We start from the raw sequence: 24,787 nt of genomic DNA, 5'->3' as shown, positions 1-24,787 counted from the left end.
TGGAAAACAGGAAAATTGTACTTTGACCCCCAAAATACGTTTAATGTGGTTTAAAAACAGTGACAGATTCCCCTGCCATTCCCCCAAATCCTGGCTATTTCCATTTTACTTCATTTTCCTACTAACTGTTGCCTTTATCACCCCAAAAATGTTATGCCAGTCTCCTTGAAATCCTAGGTTTCTCAGCTCTAGTTAGGAAGATTTAGAAATAAAATAAAATTGCCATCTGGGCTTCATTTGTTTTAACTCAGATGCCATGTGAGGCATTTAAAATTCTTTAGAAGGGTATACATGCATAAAACATGGATGCATATTGTCAGTGGACAGTTTGCACATTCAAGAAATAATTCTATGATAAAGAACAGATTTTCAACTGCCCTGCAAAAAGTTCAATATTTCAATCAAGATTATTGTTTCAGCTACCATACATTTTCAGTGGATAAAATTCATTTTCTCTCAATTGTTTTTTCAATTGAAATGACACATCCCTCCTCAAAGCATATTGGCTATTATATATTCATAAGAGTTGACAAAATTGATTCTTCAGAATAAAAATCACCAACATTTTTCACCATGCCTAACTAAATAGCTTGACATTTGAATAGATTTGCATCAGTAGTGGGTTTCAATTTCAGACATTACCGGTTTGCTCGTTAGCGCAGGCGCTGCTTCTGTGCATGTGCAGAGATGTCTGGGTGGGTGGGCGGAACCTTCCACCACCGCCGCTACCGGTTCGCCCAATCCGGGGTGAACCGGTAGCAACCCAGCACAGATTTGCATATAGGTGTTACCTCCAGGGTTCCAAATGTATTAGAGTATGTGGTACAGTTCAGGAAGTTATCGACTTACAACCATTATTTAATGGCCATTCTAAGTTATAACAGCACTGAAAAAAGTGACCCATGACCGATTTTCTTAAGTATGATTGTTGCAGAATCCCCATGGTCACATATGATCAAAATTTGGAGGCTTGTCAACTGTTTCATATTTATGATGGTTACAGTGTCATGGAGTCATGTAATCATAAAATAGGCCACAACTCACTTAACAACTGTCTTGCTTAACAACAGAAATGTTGGTCTCAATTGTGGTTGTGAGTCAAGGACTACCAATACAGAAATCCTGAGGTTCACTTGATGTAAGCGCTAACCAGAGACTGAACTTTTTTTAAAAAGGGGCTTTTTGTGTTTTGCTGATGTTTGTTGGGTTAGGAGATCAGGCACCTGAAATTTTACTCTTTTTAAAAAGATTCATTGCTGATTTCAGAATCTATTTATGAACAGGATTTTTTTTAAAAAATGTAGTGTTCTATTTATCATGTTTCTCCTCCAAATGCTCTTCCTTCTAAACCTCACCTTAGCATTATAAAGGAAACATTATTAATTTATCAGTTTTCTGCTCTGCTTTATCATTTGAAACAATCCTGAATCTCCTGTTTCCTTTGCAGTGAAGCTAGTAAAATTGAGTAGTATAAAAATTATTCTGCACATTTTTAAACTGATAGTTACTTATAAGTAAGAAGGCAGTAAAATGGAACCCAGTTATTAAATAGCCAGGAACATAATGTGTGGAGCAAAAATAGGAACTGGGGAGATAGTGTCCCAAAGTAAAGCTGAAAAAAGATCATAATGCAATTCCGTTTAGCACTGCTTCACTTAACACCAAGTTGCTGATCCTAATTTGGTCACTAAACAAGGGCTACCTGTATGTCAAACAGCCTCAAACAACATAATATCTAAACCCATCACAAGTCTGAGAATTGCTGCCTAGTTAAAATCTCCCACTCATTGCTGTAATGGCTCATTGTCCTGTTTATGCTCAGTGAGTCAGAGAAGGAAAATTTGACGCTGGAAGAAAACTTTTAGGGTGCCTTTCTAGAGGTTAAGTCCTCTCCTCAAATCTGGTTAGTGGCTTTCTATTCTTATTTTCCTAGCAGTAAGAAACCAAGCATTTAATTTATATCATTTAATAGCTGATTTCTTTGCGTGAGAAGCTATTCAGATTTTTTTATTATTATTATTTCATATATTTAGTACTACTAAAATTTGGGAAGAGCTTTGCATATATTATATACACACACACACTCATACAGGTCATTTTGTTTCCAACTCAGGGGTGAAATTCAAAATTTTTCCCTACCGGTTCTGTGGGTGTGGCTTGGTGGGCGTGGCAGGGGAAGTATATTGCAAAATCTCCATTCCCATCCCACTCTGGGGCCAGCCAAAGATGGTTTTTGCCGGTTCTCCGAATTACTCAAACTTTCCGCTACTGGTTCTCCAGAACCTGTTAGAACCTGCTGGATTTCACCCCTGCTCCAACTTAGTCCTATTTAAATGAACCTATAAAATTTGGCTCTGCATCAGAGAGGTTGATAGATGCCTGTGTGATATTAAATGAATGTTGATTTTTCCAGACTTTCTCTTGATGACATAATTCTTTGTTATTACTGTTTTTTAATGTTGCATTTGTGAGCTGCAGAGTTGTACCAAACTTGAGTGGTCTATAAATCCCTTAAACACACACACAAACACAAACATACACATAATAGACACACATTAAAACATATACCTTATATGTTTATAAGCCTTATTTATTTATTAAATGTATTTACCGCCCATCTTGCTATTACACGATTCTGGGTGACATATGGCTAAAATTTTTATGTAAATCAGACTCTTGCTTTCCATTGCTACACTTCTTCACTCTACTTCATTTTACACTGAAAATAATAATATTCTTCTCATTTCAGTGCTCTATAATCCATCAGTTGTAACTTCTATCCTAGAAATTAACTAATCACATAAATCAGGATATTAACGAATTACCACCTTCTGAGCATTTAAAATAACCTGCACTGCAGATTGAGAGGAATTCAATTAACACTTCTTTGTATAGGATGTCCTTTCTCAAATTAAGATCCCCAAAACTGAGCAGCTGGAATAAAGACTTTGGGTACTCTTTTGAGAAAGTAAGAGAGGTTTCCTTTTTTTTTTTTTTTTGGTTAAATAGTATAATCCATGATTCTACAATCACAGGTACCTTTTTCCATGTCTGTCTTGATTTGCTCTTCCAGATCTTCAGGAGACATGCAGAACTCTTGCTCTTCTGCTGTGGGCTTGGGTTTGCATTTTCCACAACAGCAATTGAAACAGCAGCACAGGCAGCAACAACAGTAGCACCCAGTCAAAAGACCACAAAGGGTGAACAGACCCTTAGAGAAGCAGAAAAGAGGAAGAAACGTATTGAGAGAGATCAGAATAGAGAAATAAATTCCTTTCTGGTTTGATTTAGGAAATATGTGCGTTGACCTCAAAGGTTTTAAAGGAGTCTTCCAGGGTTGACCAAAGAAATGTTGATACCCAAGAAACTTATATGGGCATTGACCTGCCCTGTTGCTGAAAGAAAGTCAATGGCTTTGACATCAGTGATTTGCTTGACCTTGCTTCTGGTGTGCGTGTGTGTGTGAGAGAGAGATAGAGAGGGGGGGGAGTGCTTGATTAAAGGGTCACCCTATAAACGTAACATTTTAAAAAACTAAGTGGAACTTACAGGTTACAATTTCCAGAGGAAATTTACTTCTGAGTATTAGTTGCTGTAAAGACAAAGTGAGATACAGTAATTCTACTGCCAACAGGGTAGAGGCCATCCAAATCTCAGAGAGATGCTGTTCCATAAGGGAGAAGGCATGCTTCTTACAGCCCACCAAATGACACTGCTTTACTGATGTGACCCAGAGCATTCCCAGTCTGCTTGATTTGGTGAGCAGACAAAAACTATTGGGAAGACGCAACAAGTAATTTCGCTCCATGCCATGTGGGGTTTTAAAGATGACAACCAGCACTTTAAATTGCCCTTGGAAGCTTACTGGGAGCCAATGCAGCTCATATAGCAGTGGCGTTATGTGATGTTCCATGTGATGTTCCATGCAACACCCAATACCGCATGTATCACTGAAAAACAACTGGAACTTCCAAATGTACTTACATAGTCTATAATGGGGAGTGACTATGGCATGAGATACTGTTAGTAGTCCCTCTCAATTTAGACATTGCTACAACTGGTGCATAAGATGTAATTGTGCAAAGGTTTTCCCTGTCACAATTGCCACCTGTTGAAGTAGGAGCCACACATCCAGGAGGACCCCCAAATTTTGTACAGCTTGTGGGAGGAACATAATACCATTTACCACTAATGATGGAGACTCACCAGATATGGAGGACTTACAGCTACTTAAGGTTCTGCCAGCATTGAGCCAGAGCTGGCTCTTCCCCATCAATACCTGCATGGCTTAAAGGCATTGGGAAAGTACCTCAGGGATATCACTTGGGCATCCAAGGACAGAGATGTATGCTGAGTACTGATGTACTTAATCCTTTGCTAATGAATGACCTTGGCCAATGGTTTCATGTAAATATTAAAGAGGAATAAATCAATGGCATATGGCTAGATTCCCCCCCCCCCATTTTGACTGGAACCAGCAATGTAGGAAGAAGACCCACCAACTGTACCCACTTCTCCCTACTGTCTCACCTGGTCCAAAAGAATATAATAATCAATTATATTGAAATTGAAAGATCAAGAAGGAACAGGGTGGATACACCAACACCATCCCTATTCTGAGACTGCCAGAGGTTATCCACAAGCACAAACACAATCAGTGTCACTATATATTTTGGCCTGAAGCTTAACTGCAGTGGGTCCAAATAATCAGCTGCTTCCAGCTTCTTTGGAGTTGTAAACCTGCCACCTTTTCAAGAACCTTCTCCCAAAACAGAAGACTGGAGATTGAACAGAAATTGTCCAGTACTGGCCATGAATTCTCAAGCCACTTCCAACTCAGGATCAAGTGAAGGCAGGGCCTGATGAATTCTCTTTCAGCCCAACTGCAGAGTCAAGCAGCTCAGGCAGAAGGGTATTGTGTAGCAGGAATGCATGTACACAAGCAAGAATTGGTATTCTCTCTCCCTAGAACTTCATGTTCAAATCATGAATGAGGAACTTTAATTTTAATTTTAATTCTCCCATAGCAATTACTGTTTTAATCACTGTTTTTGTTTTTACATATTTCAAATGCACCCAATACATACCAGAAACCTGGATGGAAAGAACTAAAAACCCCAACCTTCCTTTGTGTGTGGAGTGGGAGTTTGTTATTTCAGGTGTTGTGATGCTTGGGGGGATTAGTTGAATGACCTTTTTTGCACTCTCCTGCAGGGAGTGATGATTAGTCATTTTCTGCCTGTTCTTAGCATCTCAACATCTGCAGAAGTGAAGACAGTTGAGTAATTTTTTTTTGTAGGGCTCAGAAATGAATGTGCAAGTGCTGCAAGTCACACCCAGGAGAGCCATACTATAAAGTTAGATCATAGAAATGAAATATAAAAATATAATATTTTATAAACTCACCCCTATTCAAAATGGCAAGCCTTGAGTGTCTATGTTCTAGCTAAATTAATAATATTGTCTTATCCAAAGGCTCTTATAACTAGAAATAGCAGTGAGAATAACACATAAGGTGTGAAATCTGGCACTTTTGGGATGCCTGAGGCCTAATATGTTTGGTCATACTGTGATGGAAATGCTAATGTGTGTGATAGGTATAAATGCCAAATCTTTACAATTACATAACAAACAAGATGAGTAAGATTTTCAGTGTCATCCGAATTGCAAGATCTATTTTTCTTGGGTCAATCCATTATGTTTTGTTCCAGAAAGGCCTCCTCAAATCTTCTACTTCCTTTTTCCAGCCCTTTTACAAGATATTTAAGGTGTACCATAATGATAAATCGTGTTACGTATTACAACTGCTTACGCATACACTACGCCATATATATATATATATATATATATATATATATATATCCCAAAATAGGGATAGGTTTGTACTTTAATAACTGATTATCTGGTTGTCACGCCAAGAAGACTTTTCTCTTTGAAAAATGAGTCATTTTCATTTAGTCATTTCTGAGAAGAAAGTCAAAATTAACCTGGAGCTTTAGCTTCAGATATAATTAATGTCTTCAGGCAATTAAACGTGTATGCAGAATACTTAATTAGCAAATAAAAGAGACAGGGATATATCATTTAATAAGCACTTTACCGGAAGTATGGAGATAGAACAGCCATGTCATTAAAATTCCTGAGACTAAAACCTTTCCTAGATTAACTGATCTAGAACTCTGCAATGCTTAAGTGCAAATTCTGTGAAAGCTGTAACAGAAAGGCTAAAACAGATGATAACAAACCAATGATTGTGTGTTTCAGTCTCTGGTCTACCAGGTTTGCAGTTAAATACTTACTTTTGCCCACCAACTAGAAAGCATGAAATATGTATTGACATTTTCTTCACCAAACTGTTCAGCGATGTACAGCCCTAATGATCCATATTGGTCATATATATTTCTTTTTGACACATCTGTTAATATTGCATGAGCATTGTTAATTTCTTTAAATTTTTCTGCAGCCTCTGGGTTATCTGGGTTCTTATCAGGATGATATTTCAGGGCCAATTTCCTTTGATAGAAAAGGTGAAGGACAAAAAAAGAGATGAAGATAACATTAGAAACAAGACAATGTCTTCTTTGAGAAGAATGTATAAACCACCTAATGTTAGATTTAGATCCCTTGTAAACAGAGGAAAAAAATACCTTCATGGTGCTACTTTGTACATGAAATAATTGTTCAGTATTCTAGCTGACATTTTTGCTCATTTTAATTTTTTTTAAATTTCTAATGTCCATACTGTCATTTATTTTTAGTGGGTCTTGATCAAATCACAAGCCCATTCCATTCTTTTATTCCAAAATTCCATTTGGTATTATAAAGATAATCCAAGGTTGGAGAAGGAAATATTTACATTTTAAAAAATATGATATTAATAAAACCAAATTCTGTTCTGAAATTTTATTCCTTATGGAAAACAACATTGACATATTTCATCTCTAAACATAATAATTTTGTTCTCTTATTTTGTCTGAACCTAACAATGTATCTTTCAACCATTATAACAGATATTTTGAAGATTCTGTTGCAGACCAAAACAAGCTGAAGGCATGGGTGTAACAACTTGTTCCTACAGCCTTTCAGAACTTTCAACGGCATAGAAAATTAGTTATGCAAATAAAGTAATGTTGATGTTAAAATTCTTATAACTCTCCCCCTTATAGAAAATATGGCATTTACACCACTATTTCACTAATTCTCTAGTCCATTTCTGAATAGGGCCATAGATTTTATTCAGAATTTTTGCCTTAGTAACAAACTTGGAGAAATTGCCTACTACACAACAAAACTAGTAAGTAAGATACTAACATGGTAAAGAAAAGAATAGTAAATTTTATCTTGCCAAAAAAATTCTTAAATAACAAATTTCAGACCAACAAAAACCCAACACAGTAGAGAAACACATTCTACACACATACACACAGAGAGAGATCTTTATTCCCAGTTCACTGACTAGATTCACACATTGTACCAAGCCATGGTTTGTTTAAATTATATTTCAGATTAGGAAGGGGTGTTTTTTTTGCGGTGGGGGGGGGGGAAGGGAAACCACATAATTTATAAAGTCAAACTCAAACAAATGGCATTATAGCCTAGCATAATATATGAGGCCGGATGTAGTGGGAGCATCATAATTAACTGTCTTTACATGATAACATTGTATAAATAAATCCATAAAAATGTGTTTAAAATCCATAAAAACCATGTTCAGAGTTTGATATTATGTTAAATAGAAATTAGATATTCAGAAGTTTGAAAATAAAGTAAATGTATTAAATCAGTTACATTTGGAAAAGCACCAGATTTGTTCTTTCTGTATATTACCAAAATATGGACAACTTGTAAAAAAAAAAATCAAAGCATTCTTAGAAGATCAGCAGGAATTGAAACAGTTCTTCACATACAAATAGTTTTAAAATGTATTTTAAGATCCAGATTGGATCTTGCAGTTTTAAAATGTTTTGCAATAATGATTGCTTTTTCAATGTCATGACTGAACGTGGCTAATTGTTTTGTAGAAATGCTATTTCAAGTATCCCTGACTATCTGTGTATTCAGAACTTGAGCAGGGAAATTTTGACATGTTATATGACTCTAATTGTGTTATTTTTGTAAGTTTTAATTTTTATATTAATGACATTGGAAATATTTTGTATACGATATCACAAAGAGAGCAAAAGAATGGAAATGTAAATGGGTTGGTCACATAGCAAGAAGAACTGATGGCAGGTGGACCAAGGCAGTCATAGAATGGATCCCATTTGATAAAAAGCATCCACAAAAGAGACCTAAAACAAGATGGCTTGATGACATCAGCAAGTATTGCGGGCCCAATTGGCAAAAGAAAGCTAAGGATCATATTGGTTGGAAACATGCAGAAGAGGCCTTCATCCTGTAGTGGATAGACAGTGGCTAAAATGATGATGATGATGATGATGGTGGTGGTGATGATGATGAAGTAAATATGCCCACAGTTAACAAAGGTGACCAAGATAGGCAGTTTAATTACTGACAGTTACTGTTGCTCAGAAGACTTAAATAGCTTAAGTGTGTTCATTTGTAGACTAGATATTATTATTGTTACACAAAATTTTTTAAAAACCACATGGTACTGATCTAGATAGAATGCTTAACAGAACTTGGAACTCATAAAAAGCAGCGAGAAAGTTAAGGGATAAAACAGGAAGGCTACAAAAGAGTTTATTGAGTTGCGGAGGAGAGGCATGAAAAAAGCCCTCAGAGTAAGTGCACTAGGTATTAGTTATGTAGAAGAATTACTCTGGAAAGTTTGTGAAATCAATGATGATGCTACTTCACTAGTCCATTTCTGAATGGACATAATCATCCCTATTGGGCTCCTTCCAAATTGTTAAATACATCAGGAATGGAAATCCAGAATTTGAAGAATTTGAAGAAGGAGGAGGAGGAGGAAGAGGAGGAGGGGGAGAAGGATGATGATGATGATGATGATGATGATCATGATAATAATAATAATAATAATAATAATAATAATAATAATAATAATGTACAATTTATTGACATCGCGGTAGCAGGAGATGCCAGAGTCGAAGAAAAAGAACTGGAAAAAATCATGAAATATCACAACGTGGCCATCGAAACTACACGGCTATGGATGAAACATGTAATAGTGATACCCATTGTCATTGGGGCACTTGGTACCATGTCTAAGAATTTTATAAGATACATCAACAAATTGCAGCTTCCTGCAATAATACCAGCGGAACTGCAAAAAACTGTGCTACTTGGAACATCGTACATTTTAAGAAGGTACTTGGTTGATACCTAGGACGCTGGCAGCAACCCGTATCAACCGTTAGCATCAGTCAATGGTATTTGTGATGCATTTTTGAATGTTCAGTTGACTGAGTTTCACATTTAATGAATAAAGTAAATAATAATAATTCTGTATTGGCCAAATGTACTGTATTTAGACACACAAGGAATTTGTCTCTGGTGCATATGCTCTCAGTGTACATACAACAATAGTGATAAATCATTATTATAGTCATTGTAAAAATACATTGTCATTAGTTTATGAATCTACAGTTTTCCTGGATCACTTCTTGATTAGTTTTATATAGTGGTGGGCAACCATTAGATAAGCGGGGGAGGAAATGGCATTTAATGGTTTTCTGAGCAATGAAGGCAAAACAATAATTCAAAGTGTATGGAACTATATCTTGCATTCAAAAGGACCAGGATTTTCTACAGGAGCAGTGTAGGTAGAGATGTAGGGGACTGGATTACTTTTAAAGTTCGGCTTTTAGATCTACACTTCAGATTGTTCATGGCCACATCTCAAAATAAAAGGAAACTATACTATGCAAAGCAGATGGATGGGATCCCGGGCTCATGAAAAAGAGTTTCAGAGTTGGCACAGGGCCCTAGGATTGAAAGTTGTTCACCCAAGTTACTTGTGCTACTGAGAGGAAGTAGGGGATAGAAAAGTAGTATGTGGGATTCAGGACATTTATCAGTGGTGAAATGTAAAAATTGTTATTACCAGTTCTGTGGGCATGGCTTGGTGGGATTGTTTTTTTTTGATGTGACTGGATGGGCGTGCCCAACTTTTTATTTTTCCTTTTAAAAGCATTTTTTCTTTTCGGTCGAAGAGATTGCAAAAAAATGCTTTTAAAAGGCTCTGATGATCCCAGCTGAGTTGCCTGATCATCAGAGGCTTTTGTTTTCTTTTAAAAGCTTTATTTTTGTTGCTTTTAAAAGAAAAAAAGCCTTTGACAATCAGGCAACTCAGCTGGGATCATCAGAGCCTTTTAAAAGCATTTTTCTACAACCTCTTCAGCCGAAGAGGTTGTAAAAAAATGCCTTTAAAAGCCTCTGACGATTAGGCAACTCAGCTGGGATCGTCAGAGCCTTTTAAAAGCATTTTTTCTACAACCTCTTTGACTGAAATGCTTTTAAAAGTAAAAAAAAAAGCCTCTGATGATCGTGCGGCTCAGCTGGGCATGGGGGGGGGGGCAAGGATTTTTGCTACCGGTTCTCCGAACCACCCGCTGCCATCACTATCGGATCAGGTGATCCAGTCCGAACCAGAAGCATTTCACCCCTGACATTTATACAAATTAGTTGTTTCCTTTGTGCATCCTGTGTGGGTCAATGTGCCCTAGCACTGTTCTCTGACTCAAAGCAGGTCAAGTCTTAATTGGAAAACATGTTAACTCTTTTGCAGATAAAATGATATCAAAATGAAAAAGAAGCATCATGTAGCGGTACCACGTTTATGACATTTAAAACATAGATGGTTATGTTCTGGCAAGCACCGAGCTAACTAATAACAATAGGAAATTTGAAGTCAGGTATTCTATGATTATTATACTGCATTGTCAAGTGCTTACTTCAGCAGCAGGTTTTTAGATTCATGAAGCAAATTAACATAAGTTAAAGGATCATTTAGATGAAATCCAAGAGTCTGACTCATCATTTTGCCTTGCAAGTATTTACAACAATTCCATTAAGTGTGAATCCCTTTGATATTTCCACTTTATTCAGAAGCAGCCTTTGTTTTTACCATAATTGCTAATATAGATGGATAAAACACCACTGTCAGTTTTGCCATAGATTGTTATGTAAATGATCGCTATTCATGTACAGGGCAAAATGAAATTCAGTTCACTTTGCATTCTTCCATGACAACTCTCCCCTTATGGGATTAGAGAAACTTTTTCTTCTCTTCCACATGGAAAAACAACATTGAGCATTCAGATATGATCACCAGTTTCAAGGATACATCTGATTGGTAGCCAGCAAGGAAAACCAGTAGCCATTATTGCAGTTCTAAATATTCAGAAACTGTTCCAGAAGAAAGAGAGCTCTGTTAATCCCCAGACAAAGCAATGAGTCCTTCGGGAGTAGGGCGGTATAGAAATTCAATAAAATAAATAAATAATAAATAATGAAAAACCCTGAAGATGCCATAAGATTTCATTTTTTGACAGATAAAAGTATATGCTGTTTTAATGCAGCAAAGGGTTATAGAGCAGGAGTGAAATCCAGCAGGTTCTGACAGGTTCTGGAGAACTGGTAGCGGAAATTTTGAGCAGTTCGGAGAACCAGCAGCGGAAATTTTGAGTAGTTTGGAGAACCGGCTAATAACACCTCTGGCTGGCCCCAGAGTGGGGTGGGAATGGAGATTTTGCAATATCCTTCTCCCATGAGTGGGGTGGGAATGGAGATTTTGCAGTTTCTTTCCCCTGGAGTGGAGTGGGAATGGAGATTTTGCAGTTTCCTTCCCCTGCTATGCCCACCAAGCCACGCCGACCAAGCCACGCCACACCCACCAAGCCACGCCCACAGAACTGGTAGTAAAAAAATTTGGATTTCACCACTGTTATAGAGGTTGTATTATTAAGAAATGGCACCAGGTTGTGTTTTATGCCAAGAAGCCTGTGTAGTGACGTTTTTTTCCCCATCAAGTTTTTATTTTTTTTTTAATTTATACATATCATTATGTGGATAGTGTGGTGTTTGAGTATCATACATTTCAATACAGATAAACATATTCATAATTATTACATTCCATTTTCCTCATTCCATATTGTTTACCCCTATCTTTTACGCAAAAATTTTATTTTCATATAAATATTAACAAGTATGCAATAACGTCCACTGTATTATCTTTTGTTATAATTTCAATAGTATAACCCTCAAGTAGAAAAAATACAAAATTGCCCGTCTGTTTTCTTTTCTCCTGTACACCATATTTCACCCAATTTTACAACAACAATCCATCTCTTTTCCTCTTCTTTTTCCTCCCTCTTTTCTCTTCCCCCGCTCTTTCTCTCTACTTCCCTCCTTCCTTCTCCTCTTTTTCCCTCTACTTCCCTCTCTCCTACTCCTTCTCCTCTGCCCTCTTCTATTTCCCCTCTCTCTTCTTCTCTGCTTCCCTCTCCTTCCCTTTCCTCTCTTCTCCTCCCCTCCCCTCCACTTCTCTCTCTCCTTTCCCCTCTCTACCCTTACTCTTTCTCCCCTCCCCTCCTACTCCCTTCCACTCCACTCCATTTCCCTCTCTCTTTTCCTTGTTGTATATAATATTCCCAATACCTACAGGATATGATGTATTTTCCAATTAATATCTCTTTCATCTATAACTATACTTCTTAAAGTTACATTCAGAAATAAAAGAAACAGACTTAGCACTTAAACATGTGTTTTTGATAATAATAATAATTATTATTATAATATCATCATAATATTGATTAATCTTCATGTTAATAAATTTACACACATCATCATTCTAATCATATGCCATATTTTTCGGAGTATAAGATGCTCCCGACAATAAGATGCATCTAGCTTTTTTGGTGAGGAAAACAAGAAAAAGAAATCTGCCTCTGCTTCTGCCTCCCAGCAATTTTGCCTCGTTGCAGCAAACAGCAAATAGCCTGCTTTACTTTCATTTTCGTTTTCAGCATAGCTTGATTAGCACAAGAAAAAAAAAATCTGCTCCCAGCAATTTACCTCCTTGCAGCAAGCAGCAGAGACCCGCGCAAAAAGCTGAGTGTGGGGAGGCCAATCCAATTAATTTGTACTATTTAGGCTGTGCTGAAGCTGAAAAGAGCTGTTTCTTCTTGCTGCTTGCTGCAAGGAGGTATACTGCTGGGAGGCAGAGGCCAAAGGGTGGGGGCCAGTGGGTGGACGGGGCTACATTCATTGTATAAGACACACCTAAATTTTTACCCCCTTTTAGGGGGGAAAAGGGTGCATCTTATACTCCAAAAAATATGGGTGTATATATACGCAACTACAATATTATTCTTTTAATAATTTCCATCATTTCATTGATCAAACAGCATACTGTCTGAATACCAGTTTCTTACATCCTAACATTTCAAGTTTACTGCCATTTTCATTCTTTGTGTTTATTTTTCATGTTTCTTTTCTTAACGTAGTTGACTTTGTGATACACTGCTTTACACCCTTCCATTCTAAACTTCCACTAATATTTTTCCCCCTCCACATTTTTATATTCAAGGACATGATACTCTGTTTTGTTATTCATATTCCCAATATTTAACTCTTCCTCTCTGTATATTTTAAAGTTTATTAATACACATAAATATATCTACTTTCCCATTACCTACACAATAGTCATATTTTATACACTTTTAATAATACCATCATTCAACCTCTCATTTCCAATGAATAATGAATTCTCATTCATAATTTTCTAGTTTCATATCTATTTGTGGTAATGTTTATCCTAATATTTATTTATATTAAATACCAACTAATTGTCCAGCCTATATCATTCTAATATTAATACAATTATTAACATATAATCATGACATATCTATAACTCTTTTTCTCCCCTTAACCATTATCTCTTATCCACATCCCATCCTTTAATCCTACCTTTTTTTTTACTTGCCTCCCCTGTTTTCCTCTTAAATCTTTTATTCCATCTACTTTGAAGTTTATATTCTGAATCCATAATTTAATTTTTTCTCCTTGCCCTGTTTTTCTCCACTGTTTAATTTGAAAACTTTCTGCTCTAAATCCTATCGCTTCCCTCCAAAGGGAAGGGAGGTTGCGGATCTTGCTTCTGAAGGCACCGGATGTTCAACCAGAAGTTGCCTATGAGGTGACTTGAGGGAATGGATTACTTGCACACAGAATCATGGAGAGTAAGGGTTAGAAGCAACCTGGAGATAATTTCATCCAGTGGAGGAACCCATTGCTACAGTATCCCTAACATAATTTATTCAGTCTCTATTTAAACATCTGCATCCTGGAGCAGCTCTATGCATTCCACGTTTTTTTCCCCTCTTCCTGATCTTTATCTCCTAGCTTGCTGTCCTCAGGATATGCTATATTTTATCAACACCCTTCCTAAAATACAGTACCTGCATCTAGGTTTTGTTTTGTTTTGTTTTGTTTTTTAAAAACACATTTAGGCATATTGTGGTGATATATTTGATGAATCGGACTAAGCCAATGGTCTGGTTGCCACATTATCTTGCAGTGTAAACTACCCAATATCCCACTTTGGTTCACTGAGAGCAGTGAAAAGAAAATATTTTGGTACCATGCTTTTAAAGTGGACTTGCTTTTGGCTGGTCTCCTGTGATTTTATGTTATATGTACGTTACATCTAGTCATTCTGAATGTAAAGAACTGGTACTCAAGAATTCTTGGTTTTTTAAAATCCTTCCCAGTGCTTTCTATATATTTATTTATTTTTGCTGCAAAATATTTTTAGGTTCAAACCATTTAAAAGTTTAAATTTTTAAATGGTTTGAATCCCATATTCTTGGGTTATTATTTAATAAACAAAATATTGGTATAATTAATTTACCTCCTACACATTATAATATTCACCTTGATGTATTTATTGAGGTCAATATAAATAATTTAGGAAATGCTTAAGATGAAAATATATTTTAATCACTTGTAGAATTAACCTAAGCTTCATATAATGAGGTGTTTATATTATTAATACAATTTCATGTTAACTATTAAATGTTTTTTAATTAGGAATTGTTAAAATTCATTCTTAGATATGTATTTATTTATATAATGGACATATTATATGCACTGTTTGGATTAAATTTGCACAACTTTTATCTCCGGTCTTCTCATAATAGTGGCAAATTCAGTGTTTACATTAAGATTTTTCACAATCTTTAAAGTAATAAACATATTTGAATTAAAAATTTTGAATAATGTAAAAGTCTAGGAAATAAAGCAGAGCTATTTTTAACTCTTATGATTTATCATTTTTAAAAGGGCTCTTCCTGTAACTTTATAAGGTTTACGTTTTCATTTGCAATACCGTTTTCATAACAAAGGTGAGTTATCATAGCATCAATAGCCATTTTGTTTTTGTTTTGTTTTGAAACATAACTGACACTATTGTAACTAATTATCCTAAAATGAAACATTTAAGCATGTCCAGTCCTGAAAGCAGTCAATTCACATTCAGCCCTTGAGCATCAACCCTCAAATAATCTGAGCACCTCTGAAAATAGTTGCGGTAAAAGAAGGTATTGATTTTTTTTTTTAATAGATATAAACAAATGTGAATGGGTAGGTAAACCTCTTGGTACTTATCAAGTACATTAGATTTTCATAAATACCTGTAACTTTTCTTGATTTCTTCATGGGATGCCCCTTTTTCAAGACCCAGGAGTTCATAGAGAGCTTCTCCTGATGTAGATAAATTTCTCTGTCTTTGCTCAGCCATCTTATCAATGCATTTTCAAGAACTCTAATGTGAAAAAAAGGACATCCAAGAAGAAATGTTTATTATCGGTTAAGGAAACTCTGAAAGGGCTCCATATCTCATATTTTAGTTCTTATGCCACGACTGGTGGAACTTAGATGATCAGTGGTACAATGTGGCAAGCCACCTGGCTCTTAAATGTGTGCTGCAATATAGGCAACGGTTGGTGTTGGACCATTCCATAAACACAGTAGCTCCGCCCCAGTTTCTGACTCATTCCGTTGCTATGGCATGAACAGGTTAGCTCATCCTTTCCCTCCATGATGCATTGCTGCAAAGTTTGAAAGATATTTCCCAGTTTCATCTTTCATCTCATTTATTTTTGACATTTAAGGAATTAATTGCTGAATCCCATTAAGGGGTGCAAAGAAGTATGACTGTCTTGATTTGAAGACTGGAAAGTTACTGATTTAGAAGTATAACCTGAGCAATAATCTGAGGTATGTCTGCTTGTGTGCTTGCTTATTTACTTATTTATCCCTTATTTATTGGGACAGGCATGTAGCCTATGATTTTATGTTTAAAAATCAAGCCCATATATACTTAGGATATTGGCACTGGATGCCAGAAGCAGCTGATCACAATGTGATCTCGCAGGCTTACAACCAGTCCTTTGCAAAGTTGTGCTTGTGTTTCACTTTAGGGAATTGTCCCATTAATTGATTTTAAAGATAAAAATCGGGCAATGTAAATCTCTCCATTACACATATATTCAATTCCTTGCCTTTTCTTTGTCTTATTAGTCAGCGAAAAGCAGAATCATGTATAGTTTATACATTTTTAATGGGTTATGTTACGTTAGATGTTCAGATTGTAATAAATCAATTTTTGTTGTGATATTCAAACAGTAAAGTCTCATGTCATGCTATCTACTACTGTCTTTTGAAATCAATAAATATTACAACTTATATTCATAATAACTTGAGAAAAATCTCTCCATTTTAGAGGGAAATATATTGTTTTACATTTTTTTCTCAACAGCATTTCTGAAACAAATATATAAACATAAAATGGCACATGATTTACTGATACTGATTTTATCCAGAGGAAGTTAATGTCTCAAGAGAAATAAGATTAAAAGACATCATTAACAGAAATGAGTATCAGTTTTTTTCCTCTCAAAAAGACTAATGGTCATTTCAGGCCTCTTAATTATTAAGTTGCTGGCTGCACGGCGTGCTGTTAATTAAGAATAATGTATCCACAATATGCTAAACACTTGAGTAACATGGGGGCTAGAGTTGCCATCAATGAAATTAGAGGAAACAGGTTCTACAACAGGATAACTCACAACAGTAAAAATCAGATAGACACTTTTAAAGACAGTATTATTCATTGTACTTTCTATAAAACCATCTATGATACTTGTATAATTACTGCTTTAGCTAACATGATGTTTCCCTATTTTTCAACATGAGTTTCTGAAACCAAGAGATTTTATTCCAAACACAACAATGATAGAAAATTAAGAATGCAGCCAGAAATTAATTTTATGGTTGAATCAAGTGGGTACAACAACAACAAAAAGATGCACAGGTTATTTTGTACACAATTGCAACTTTGTGTACATCTACACAAAAATAAGGCTTAGTGAATTGGATAGTTTCTTCTGGCTAAGAATGCAAAGAATTGCATGGAAAGATTACAGTCCTGGAAGATAGGTCTACTAAACTTCTGTGGAACTTCTCTCCAGCTAAATTTGCATGGCACTGAGTTTCACAGCTTTAATCTCACACTGGTTTTATTGGTTACAAGTAGCCTGCAGAGTTATTTGCCTAGTTAGAATCCGCCCATCTATTAAAACACAGTTTGTTAACTATGGACTGTTAACTATGCAGTAAAGCTATATATCTCATTTAATTTGGGAAGTGACAACTATGTTTAAATCATTTTGATGATAAGTTCAGTGGTACTGCATTTATACACATATCCCAATCCATTTTAAGTTTACTCTGAAGAGAATCAGAGTCCACTGTCATTACTCCCAAGACAATATACAAAGATTCTTAATCTTACATGCAATCCCAAATGTAATAAAAAATTCTACATTTACTATTCTACATCACACTAAAATAAAATGGGAAATAAATAAAATAATCTCATAATCAAAATATTAAGCCTTATTACCAAAACTGGAATAAACAGCATTTTATGTGTATTTCTGAGTAGAACATATCTTGATTTGTGCGTATAGTTCTAAAACAAATGCAAACATTCACAGGTGCAGTTAAAATATTCCCAAAATTCCAAATATAATACATTTTATAAGCATATTACTATTTGCTTCAAATAAATACAAAAGAGGTTAAGTTCTAGAAAAAGGGAAAAAACATACCTGTTTCTGAAACAGAAATCTTGTATATGTACAGTATATATACTGATGCTCTATGTTAGCAAGTTACGATATTGGTGATTTTTAAAACATAAAAGTATCAGTTTTAAACAATAATTAGACAAAAATGAAGAACAAAATGCAGTAGAAAGCTAAACACTTCTGTATTTGAAAAGCTTCTATAGAAAGAAGTTATTTTTATTTTTCTTCCTTCACCAATGGAGGTCAGTGGCATCTGGTTACTTTTTGTTGCTCCAATATTCCATTGGTTGTCCCTTCTGTAGGCTAGTGAAAAGGTGAATTAAAGATTAATGAGTGCACAGGTTGCTATAGCACAATAGTCAGTGACACCAGAAAGAGCATGGCATCCCAGTTTTATTATGCTTCATTATCAGCTCCGCTTTGCTTTGCCTCCATCACTGTTGTTGAGCTTATTTAAGAATTAATAAATATTTTTTGTAGCATCTATAAGCAATGAAGTTTTCTTAAAGAATAAAGGTTTAAAACAAACAAACAAATAGGGAAGATGATCTTTCTGCCCAGAACATTGAGGAGATAGCAGAATGCTGTTGACATGTTTTCGCATCTCATGAATGGGATATGATCTCTAACTGGGCTTTAATTTCAGTAAGGATGCTCAAACAAGGTTAGCTGTAGAACACTGAATCTGTGTAAAATTTATTTATTTCATTTCCAGACTGCTTAACAATCACAGTTTCTGGATGGTGTTCAGATCTTGAGGTGACACATCTAAAGATATTTCCCCCCGCCCCCCCTTCAGTACCCTGTTTTCCCCAAAATAAGACATCCCCTGATAATAAGACCAATCAGGCTTTTGAGCACATGGCAATAAGGCCAAGCACTTATTTCAGGGTTCAAAGAAATATAAGACAGGGTCTTATTTTCGGGGAAACATGGTACTATGAGTAAGATGTTTCTGCATCCAAATGTAGGGTAACAATTCTTAACTGGTAATTGTTATTAAGCTTCTGTTACACATTATCAAAATGACTGCACAATTCTTTAGGAATATGAGATATTAACATTCATTCTGGTCCAAGTGCTTGAAACAGAATACCACTTAAGGATCACCATTGAATCTTAGAACAATCACATTCGATTAATATACTGTGCTGAACTATAGTATGACATGTTTGGGTTTTTTGTTCAGTGTGTTGCATGAATTTTGCTCAGCATGGTGTATGAATTCATCAACCAAAAGCAAGGTTTAGATTGTTCATGTTATGTGAACTTAGACCATTGTAATTAATTCAATAAACTATAGCTTAGTAAATTATAGATGTGAAGCAAGATTATGTGGACTTCTTAAGGGTACTCTTTTTGTCTCCTAGATTTTGTTTTTAAAAAATCCAAAACTAATCTCAGCAATTTGATTATTACTAAGGACACATATGTTGACATATTTACAGCAGGGGTGGATTCTACTTATCTTTACTACTGGTTTGCAGTGGGACTGCACGCGCGCACGAGCGAAGCATGTGCAGAAGCATTTTGATGACGTCGGGGTCAGTGGGCAGAGCTTCCTGCCGGTTTTACTACCAGTTCTATAGAACCGGTGCAAACCGGGGAAAACCCACCACTGATTTACAGTCTGTAGAGCTTGCAGAGAACTGCCAGCAACCGGTGCTTATCTTTTTGAGCCAACTGAGAATGCACATAGAATGGTGTGCAAGATTAGTGAGAATAAATTGTTAATTTGTTCACAGTTTTTGACTTGCTGCAGTAGCAAGCCTTAACTGTCTTCCAAATTATAGATACCTGCATTTGGGTTTCTTTCCAGCAAATGAAAAGCAGGAGCTCATCTTTCCCAGTTCCAATATTGTGTTATCATGTTTGTATATGCATTATTTTACATATGGATCTGTAACTAACATTATTTGAAATACATCAATAGATATAGATATAGATGGCTATAACTCAGCTTCTAGATGGCTGAGTTAGTGTTAACCACTAGTCTTTCAGCAGGCAGAACATTACATTGACCTAAATTGTGTTCCCACCATTACCCAATCCCTGGTTTGCCAAAATAAAGCCAGAGAATGAATCTATCTTTATTTATTCTGAGCCAAGTTAAGGAAACAAAATGGTGCTTTTTAAAAGCTTGGTTTCCCCTTTCACACATATTATCTATTGGTAGAAAGATCAACTATTTCCTTCTTCCTAATATGGGATGGGGCAAGATCAGTGGTGAAATCTAAATTTTTTTACTACCGGTTCTGCGGGCGTGGCTTGGGGGCATGTGGTGTGGCTTGGTGGGCGTGGCTTAGTGGGCATGGCAGGGGAAGGATATTGCAAAATCTCCATTCCCTCCCCACTCCAGGGGAAGGATACTGCAAAATATCCATTCCCACGCCACTTCAGGGGAAGGATACTGCAAAATCCCCATTCCCTCATCATTCCTGGGGGATGGATATTGCAAAATCTCCATTCCCACCCCACTCTGGGGCCAGCCAGAGGTGGTATTTACACCTCTTCGAACTACTCAAAATTTCCACTACCGGTTCTCTGAACTGCTCAAAATTTGCGCTACCGGTTCTCCAGAACCTGTCAGAACCTGATGGATTTCACCCCTGGGCAAGATGGGCTGAAATGAGACTCATGCCCCAAATGGTGGATTTAGCCTCCTGTTAAATTGTCTAACAGGGGGCAGATACTAAGATGCAGGAAGCAAGAGGGAGTTGTCCCGATGCTTCTTGAAGCCTTATGGACCAGCCAGCTAATTGGGCTATTTTTGATCACGGATCAGTGTTCTGCTAAAATACCACTAAAACCAATATTCAAAAATATTCTGTTGACTAACAGAGTGGAACATGGAACAAGGGGGAGGCAGGGGGAGAATGAGGAAATGTACTCCTTTATTCCTTCTTGGTGCAACTGTTTGTTTGTATCTTGACCTTTTAAGGCTATTTATAAACATGGATCCAATGCACTTCTGCACTCAGATGTTCAAAACTAACTTGGCTGAGAGATAAAAGGTGTGGAGGGGACTGAGTGAACCAGGAGGAAACAACTGAGTGAGCTTTATGTTCAATAAGGGCTGTCAGGGAATGGAAGTGCTGGTAATGAGCAGTCAAGGCTCTTCTGACTGGCAGCATCCAGGACTAATTGGTGGACAGCAATAGAGAACATGCAGCTGTGACTTACCCATGCATAACAACAACTGTGATCATTGTAGCACTTTGTTCCACCAAAATTGGTGTGTGATTACAAAAGGATTATAAAAGGATGCTGCCCTGCAACCATGGTGCCCTGTATGAACAGCAACAGGAGCCGCATCTGCATGATACTAGTACTCAGAGTATTAACTAATCAGGGTTACAGCTGCATTCAGGCTCAAGTTCTCAGAAATAAAGGCAGTATAAAAACTGTAAAAATGGCCCTATGAAGCCTTTAGTCAGTGAAAATATGTAATGTTTCCAGTAGCAACAGAATTAGTAATATGAACCTCTCATGGAGGAAATAAATCAATGTACCATAAAACTTTATCTCTATTAAAATCTACTTTAACAAATGAGCCTCTGAAGCAGTTAACAATAAATGTTTTATTAATATAAAAATAAATATTCTGTCAGATATATATATATATATATATATGTGTGTGTGTGTGTGTGTGTGTGTGTGTGTGTGTGTGTGTAATCGCTCTAAGTGATGTTAGCTCTGGCTATTCTTCCTCAGAAGAAAGAGTCTTGTAAACCATCAGAACTGCATCAGAACTGCCCTTCTAACTGACTTCCAAACTGCCCACGGTTTTCTAACAGAAGAGCACGGTTTTCTGTCAAGAATCTCCTTTTATACTGTCAACTGTGACAGTTAGGGGAGGGAATATAAAATCCCGGGAGATTCAAACCTATTAACTGCTTTCTGATTGGCCTATTTACTTGTCCATTCCAATTGAGAAATAACTTTTCTCTCACAGAACCTCAGTTCTCTTTCCCAGTTTAACTCAATTTCTTTCCTTACACAGGACTAAACCTGAAAAGAATAACTCTTTCACCCATGTTTAAAATGCACTATGGAAAGAGGTGGTCAGGCTTCACATGGGCATTACTTCTGCAAAAGTCAGGATTCTGATCTCTCAAGCCAGGAAAGGTCAAGGCCCATGACCAGACATGAGGGGACAGACTTGTAGTGACCTAGTGTGTCTGATAAAATGGGCAGTGAAGCATGTCAGATTATATTCATAGCAAAAAGTGGATGGGGTACAAAGGAAAGAATAACTTTTAACTGGAGATGGTATAAAAGCAACATCCTGAGGATAGGCAGTAAAAAAGTGGCTATTGAGATAGGTTTTGTGTTAGGAGATGTGGTTAAGGGAAGGTGAGGAAAGCCTTTCAAAGCCAAGATACAGAGTGAAGGAATGAGAGTTGCTAACTGCTTAATCCAGTGTTTCTCAACCTTGGTAGCTTGAAGATGGGTGGACTTCAACTCCCAGAATCCCCCAGCCAGCAGCACTGGCTGGGGGATTCTGGGAGTTGAAGTCCACCCATCTTCAAGCTTCCAAGGTTGAGAAACACTGGATCAATCAGTTATGGAACCTTAGTTTAACTAATTAATTTAATTCAATTCAAGAGTTATAAAGCAACATAACGAAAAACAGCAACCCTATTGCACCTGTTGATCTTGTTTTGAATCCTTTCAGATTTTCATGTTACCCACTTTATTTGTTTATACAATTTCAATTAAAGCATTTATCTCTAGACAGAAATGACAGAACTAGCAACTTATACAGGCCATGGGCATTTTAAAGCCACGGTCTGGAAGGCCAATAATCTATCCAGTTATAAAATATTATTTGATAAATCTAAGAAAACAAACTTATTGTTCATTCTTTGCTAGGAATGTACATAAAATAGCAAATGTGTTTTGTTTTGAACCTGAAAGAAACCATCAGTTTTCTGAAATTCTGGCGAACCATTTTGATTGGCTGAAATTTGACAGAAACAAAACATGGAATGTTTTGGTTCTGGAGTTTAGCCAAAATCAAATCTGCAGAGATTCTAGAGTGTTTTTTATAGAGCAAGTGGGTGTCAATCCTTCAAGCCAGTCCAGGCAAGAAGCACAAACCATGAAAACTAACAGTATTTTTATTGTAAGTTTACAATAACAAAATCTTGCAAGTGTGAAGGCATTTCTCCTTTTCTTTAGTTTTTCTTTCCAGAAAATTAGAGAGGATCTCTTCTGAGATGATTCCATCTGAGGACCAAGATATCATTTGCATGACAGTTATCTAGGCTGCAGCTCTTCCTCCTGCCTCCCAAAGTCATTCCCACATACCATTACATCAGTGGTGAAATCCAACTTTTTTTACTACCGGTTCTGTGGGCATGGCTTGGTGGGCATGGTGTGGCTTGGTGGGCATGGCAGGGGAAGGAAACTGCAAAATCTCCATTCCCACCCCACTCCAGAGGAAGGATACTGCAAAATCCCCATTCCCTCCCCACTCCTGGGGGAAGGATATTGCAAAATCTCCATTCCCACCCCACTCTGGGGCCAGCCAGAGGCTGGTATTTGCAGGTTCTCCGAACCACACCAAATTTCCACTGCCGGTTCTCTGAACTGCTCAAAATTTCCACTACCAGTTCTCCAGAACCTGTCAGAACCTGCTGGATTTCACTCCCGCATTACATCTGGACAGACCTGGACCACACTGCCGCCTCTCTCCTGTCTCTTTCACATAGCCTATATGCTGGCCTACTGGATTCCACTTCCTTCTAGCACCTTCTTTGAGCCATCAATGTCTTGGTGTGGCATCTCCTACTGGCCCACCTGTCCCCTGAACTTCCTAGTTTTCTCTTTTCCTTGCCTGTCTACAGCCACCGCTTCCATTACCAATGCCTGCACATGTAGTCACCAAGTAAATCCCTCAGTTTTGAATTTTTAAAAACCTTCTCACCCAATTTTGGCTGGGATATCATATTGCAGCCTAAATGCAAATAAAAAGCAAAATGGTTTTGATCTATGGAGCCAGACAGCCAAAATATGTCTGTTGTTGCAGTTTGGACAGGACCACACAAGTCAGCTGTCGTATATAAGGAACAGTGTGTGCATGGAATGTTATTATTAACCCTGTTTGTTAAATAGCTCTATTACATTTCTGATGACAGTGTAGGAAGTTAGCACCCACCTCTTCCCTAGAAGAACGAAATATTTTAGGAAATATTAAAAAGGCAGAATATTATATTTCCCTGGTTAAGAAATGGAGAAACATGTTTTAAAGACAAAGCAACTCCCACCTTCCTGCCCCCTCCACCCTTTGTCAATGGACCATCATCTGCAACACAATAGGACCCATCTAGCAACAGAAACTCACCACATGGCATCTGGGAAGATTACATCAGCCAGCAAGGCTAGCTAAGACCCCATCCCCTGGGAGTCTGACAACCAATCAGGATACTCTTCCTGGGCCCCAGGAAGTTCAAAGCCAGAGAGGGCATAAAACCAAGGCACGCTCAGCATCTCTGCCCTTTTCTGTTCAGGAACTCAAACCATGTGATCCTGTCCACCATTAAATCATATTTCCAAGTAGTCTCCATGTTTACAGTGTCTTTTTCTCCACTTGGAGCTGAACCCAGAAGGTTAATTCTTCTAAATTTTTTCTTCTGAAGGACTGTTCCTACATGTGGGATAAAATAATCTGTAAAATGTTCAGGTAAGGTAAAACCTGAAGGTAA

General features: G+C 36.9%; 1 protein-coding gene across 2 annotated transcripts in view; it reads right to left on the bottom strand.

Annotated features, from left to right (window-relative positions):
* DNAJC5B (DnaJ heat shock protein family (Hsp40) member C5 beta) overlaps window positions 1-24,787 on the bottom strand; it is a 44,987-nt gene that overhangs the window by 2,885 nt on the left and 17,315 nt on the right. Inside the window, exons 2-4 of one of the 2 annotated variants that reach the window (XM_034429880.3) lie at window positions 15,618-15,748; window positions 6,300-6,513; window positions 3,040-3,211 (exon numbers count right to left, since the gene is read on the bottom strand). In XM_034429880.3, coding sequence (XP_034285771.1) covers window positions 3,040-3,211; window positions 6,300-6,513; window positions 15,618-15,724 — 493 coding nt within the window. In that variant the 5' untranslated portion in view covers window positions 15,725-15,748. Of the gene's footprint in view, window positions 1-3,039; window positions 3,212-6,299; window positions 6,514-15,617; window positions 15,968-24,787 lie in introns of those variants that run through there. The other variant, XM_060681958.2, reaches the window with a different exon arrangement.

The sequence above is a fragment of the Pantherophis guttatus genome, chromosome 3 (genome assembly GCF_059756535.1).
Source record: "Pantherophis guttatus breed Tessera chromosome 3, ASM5975653v1, whole genome shotgun sequence".
Lineage (NCBI taxonomy): Eukaryota > Metazoa > Chordata > Lepidosauria > Squamata > Colubridae > Pantherophis > Pantherophis guttatus.
This window is presented reverse-complemented; position numbering and strand designations above follow the sequence as displayed.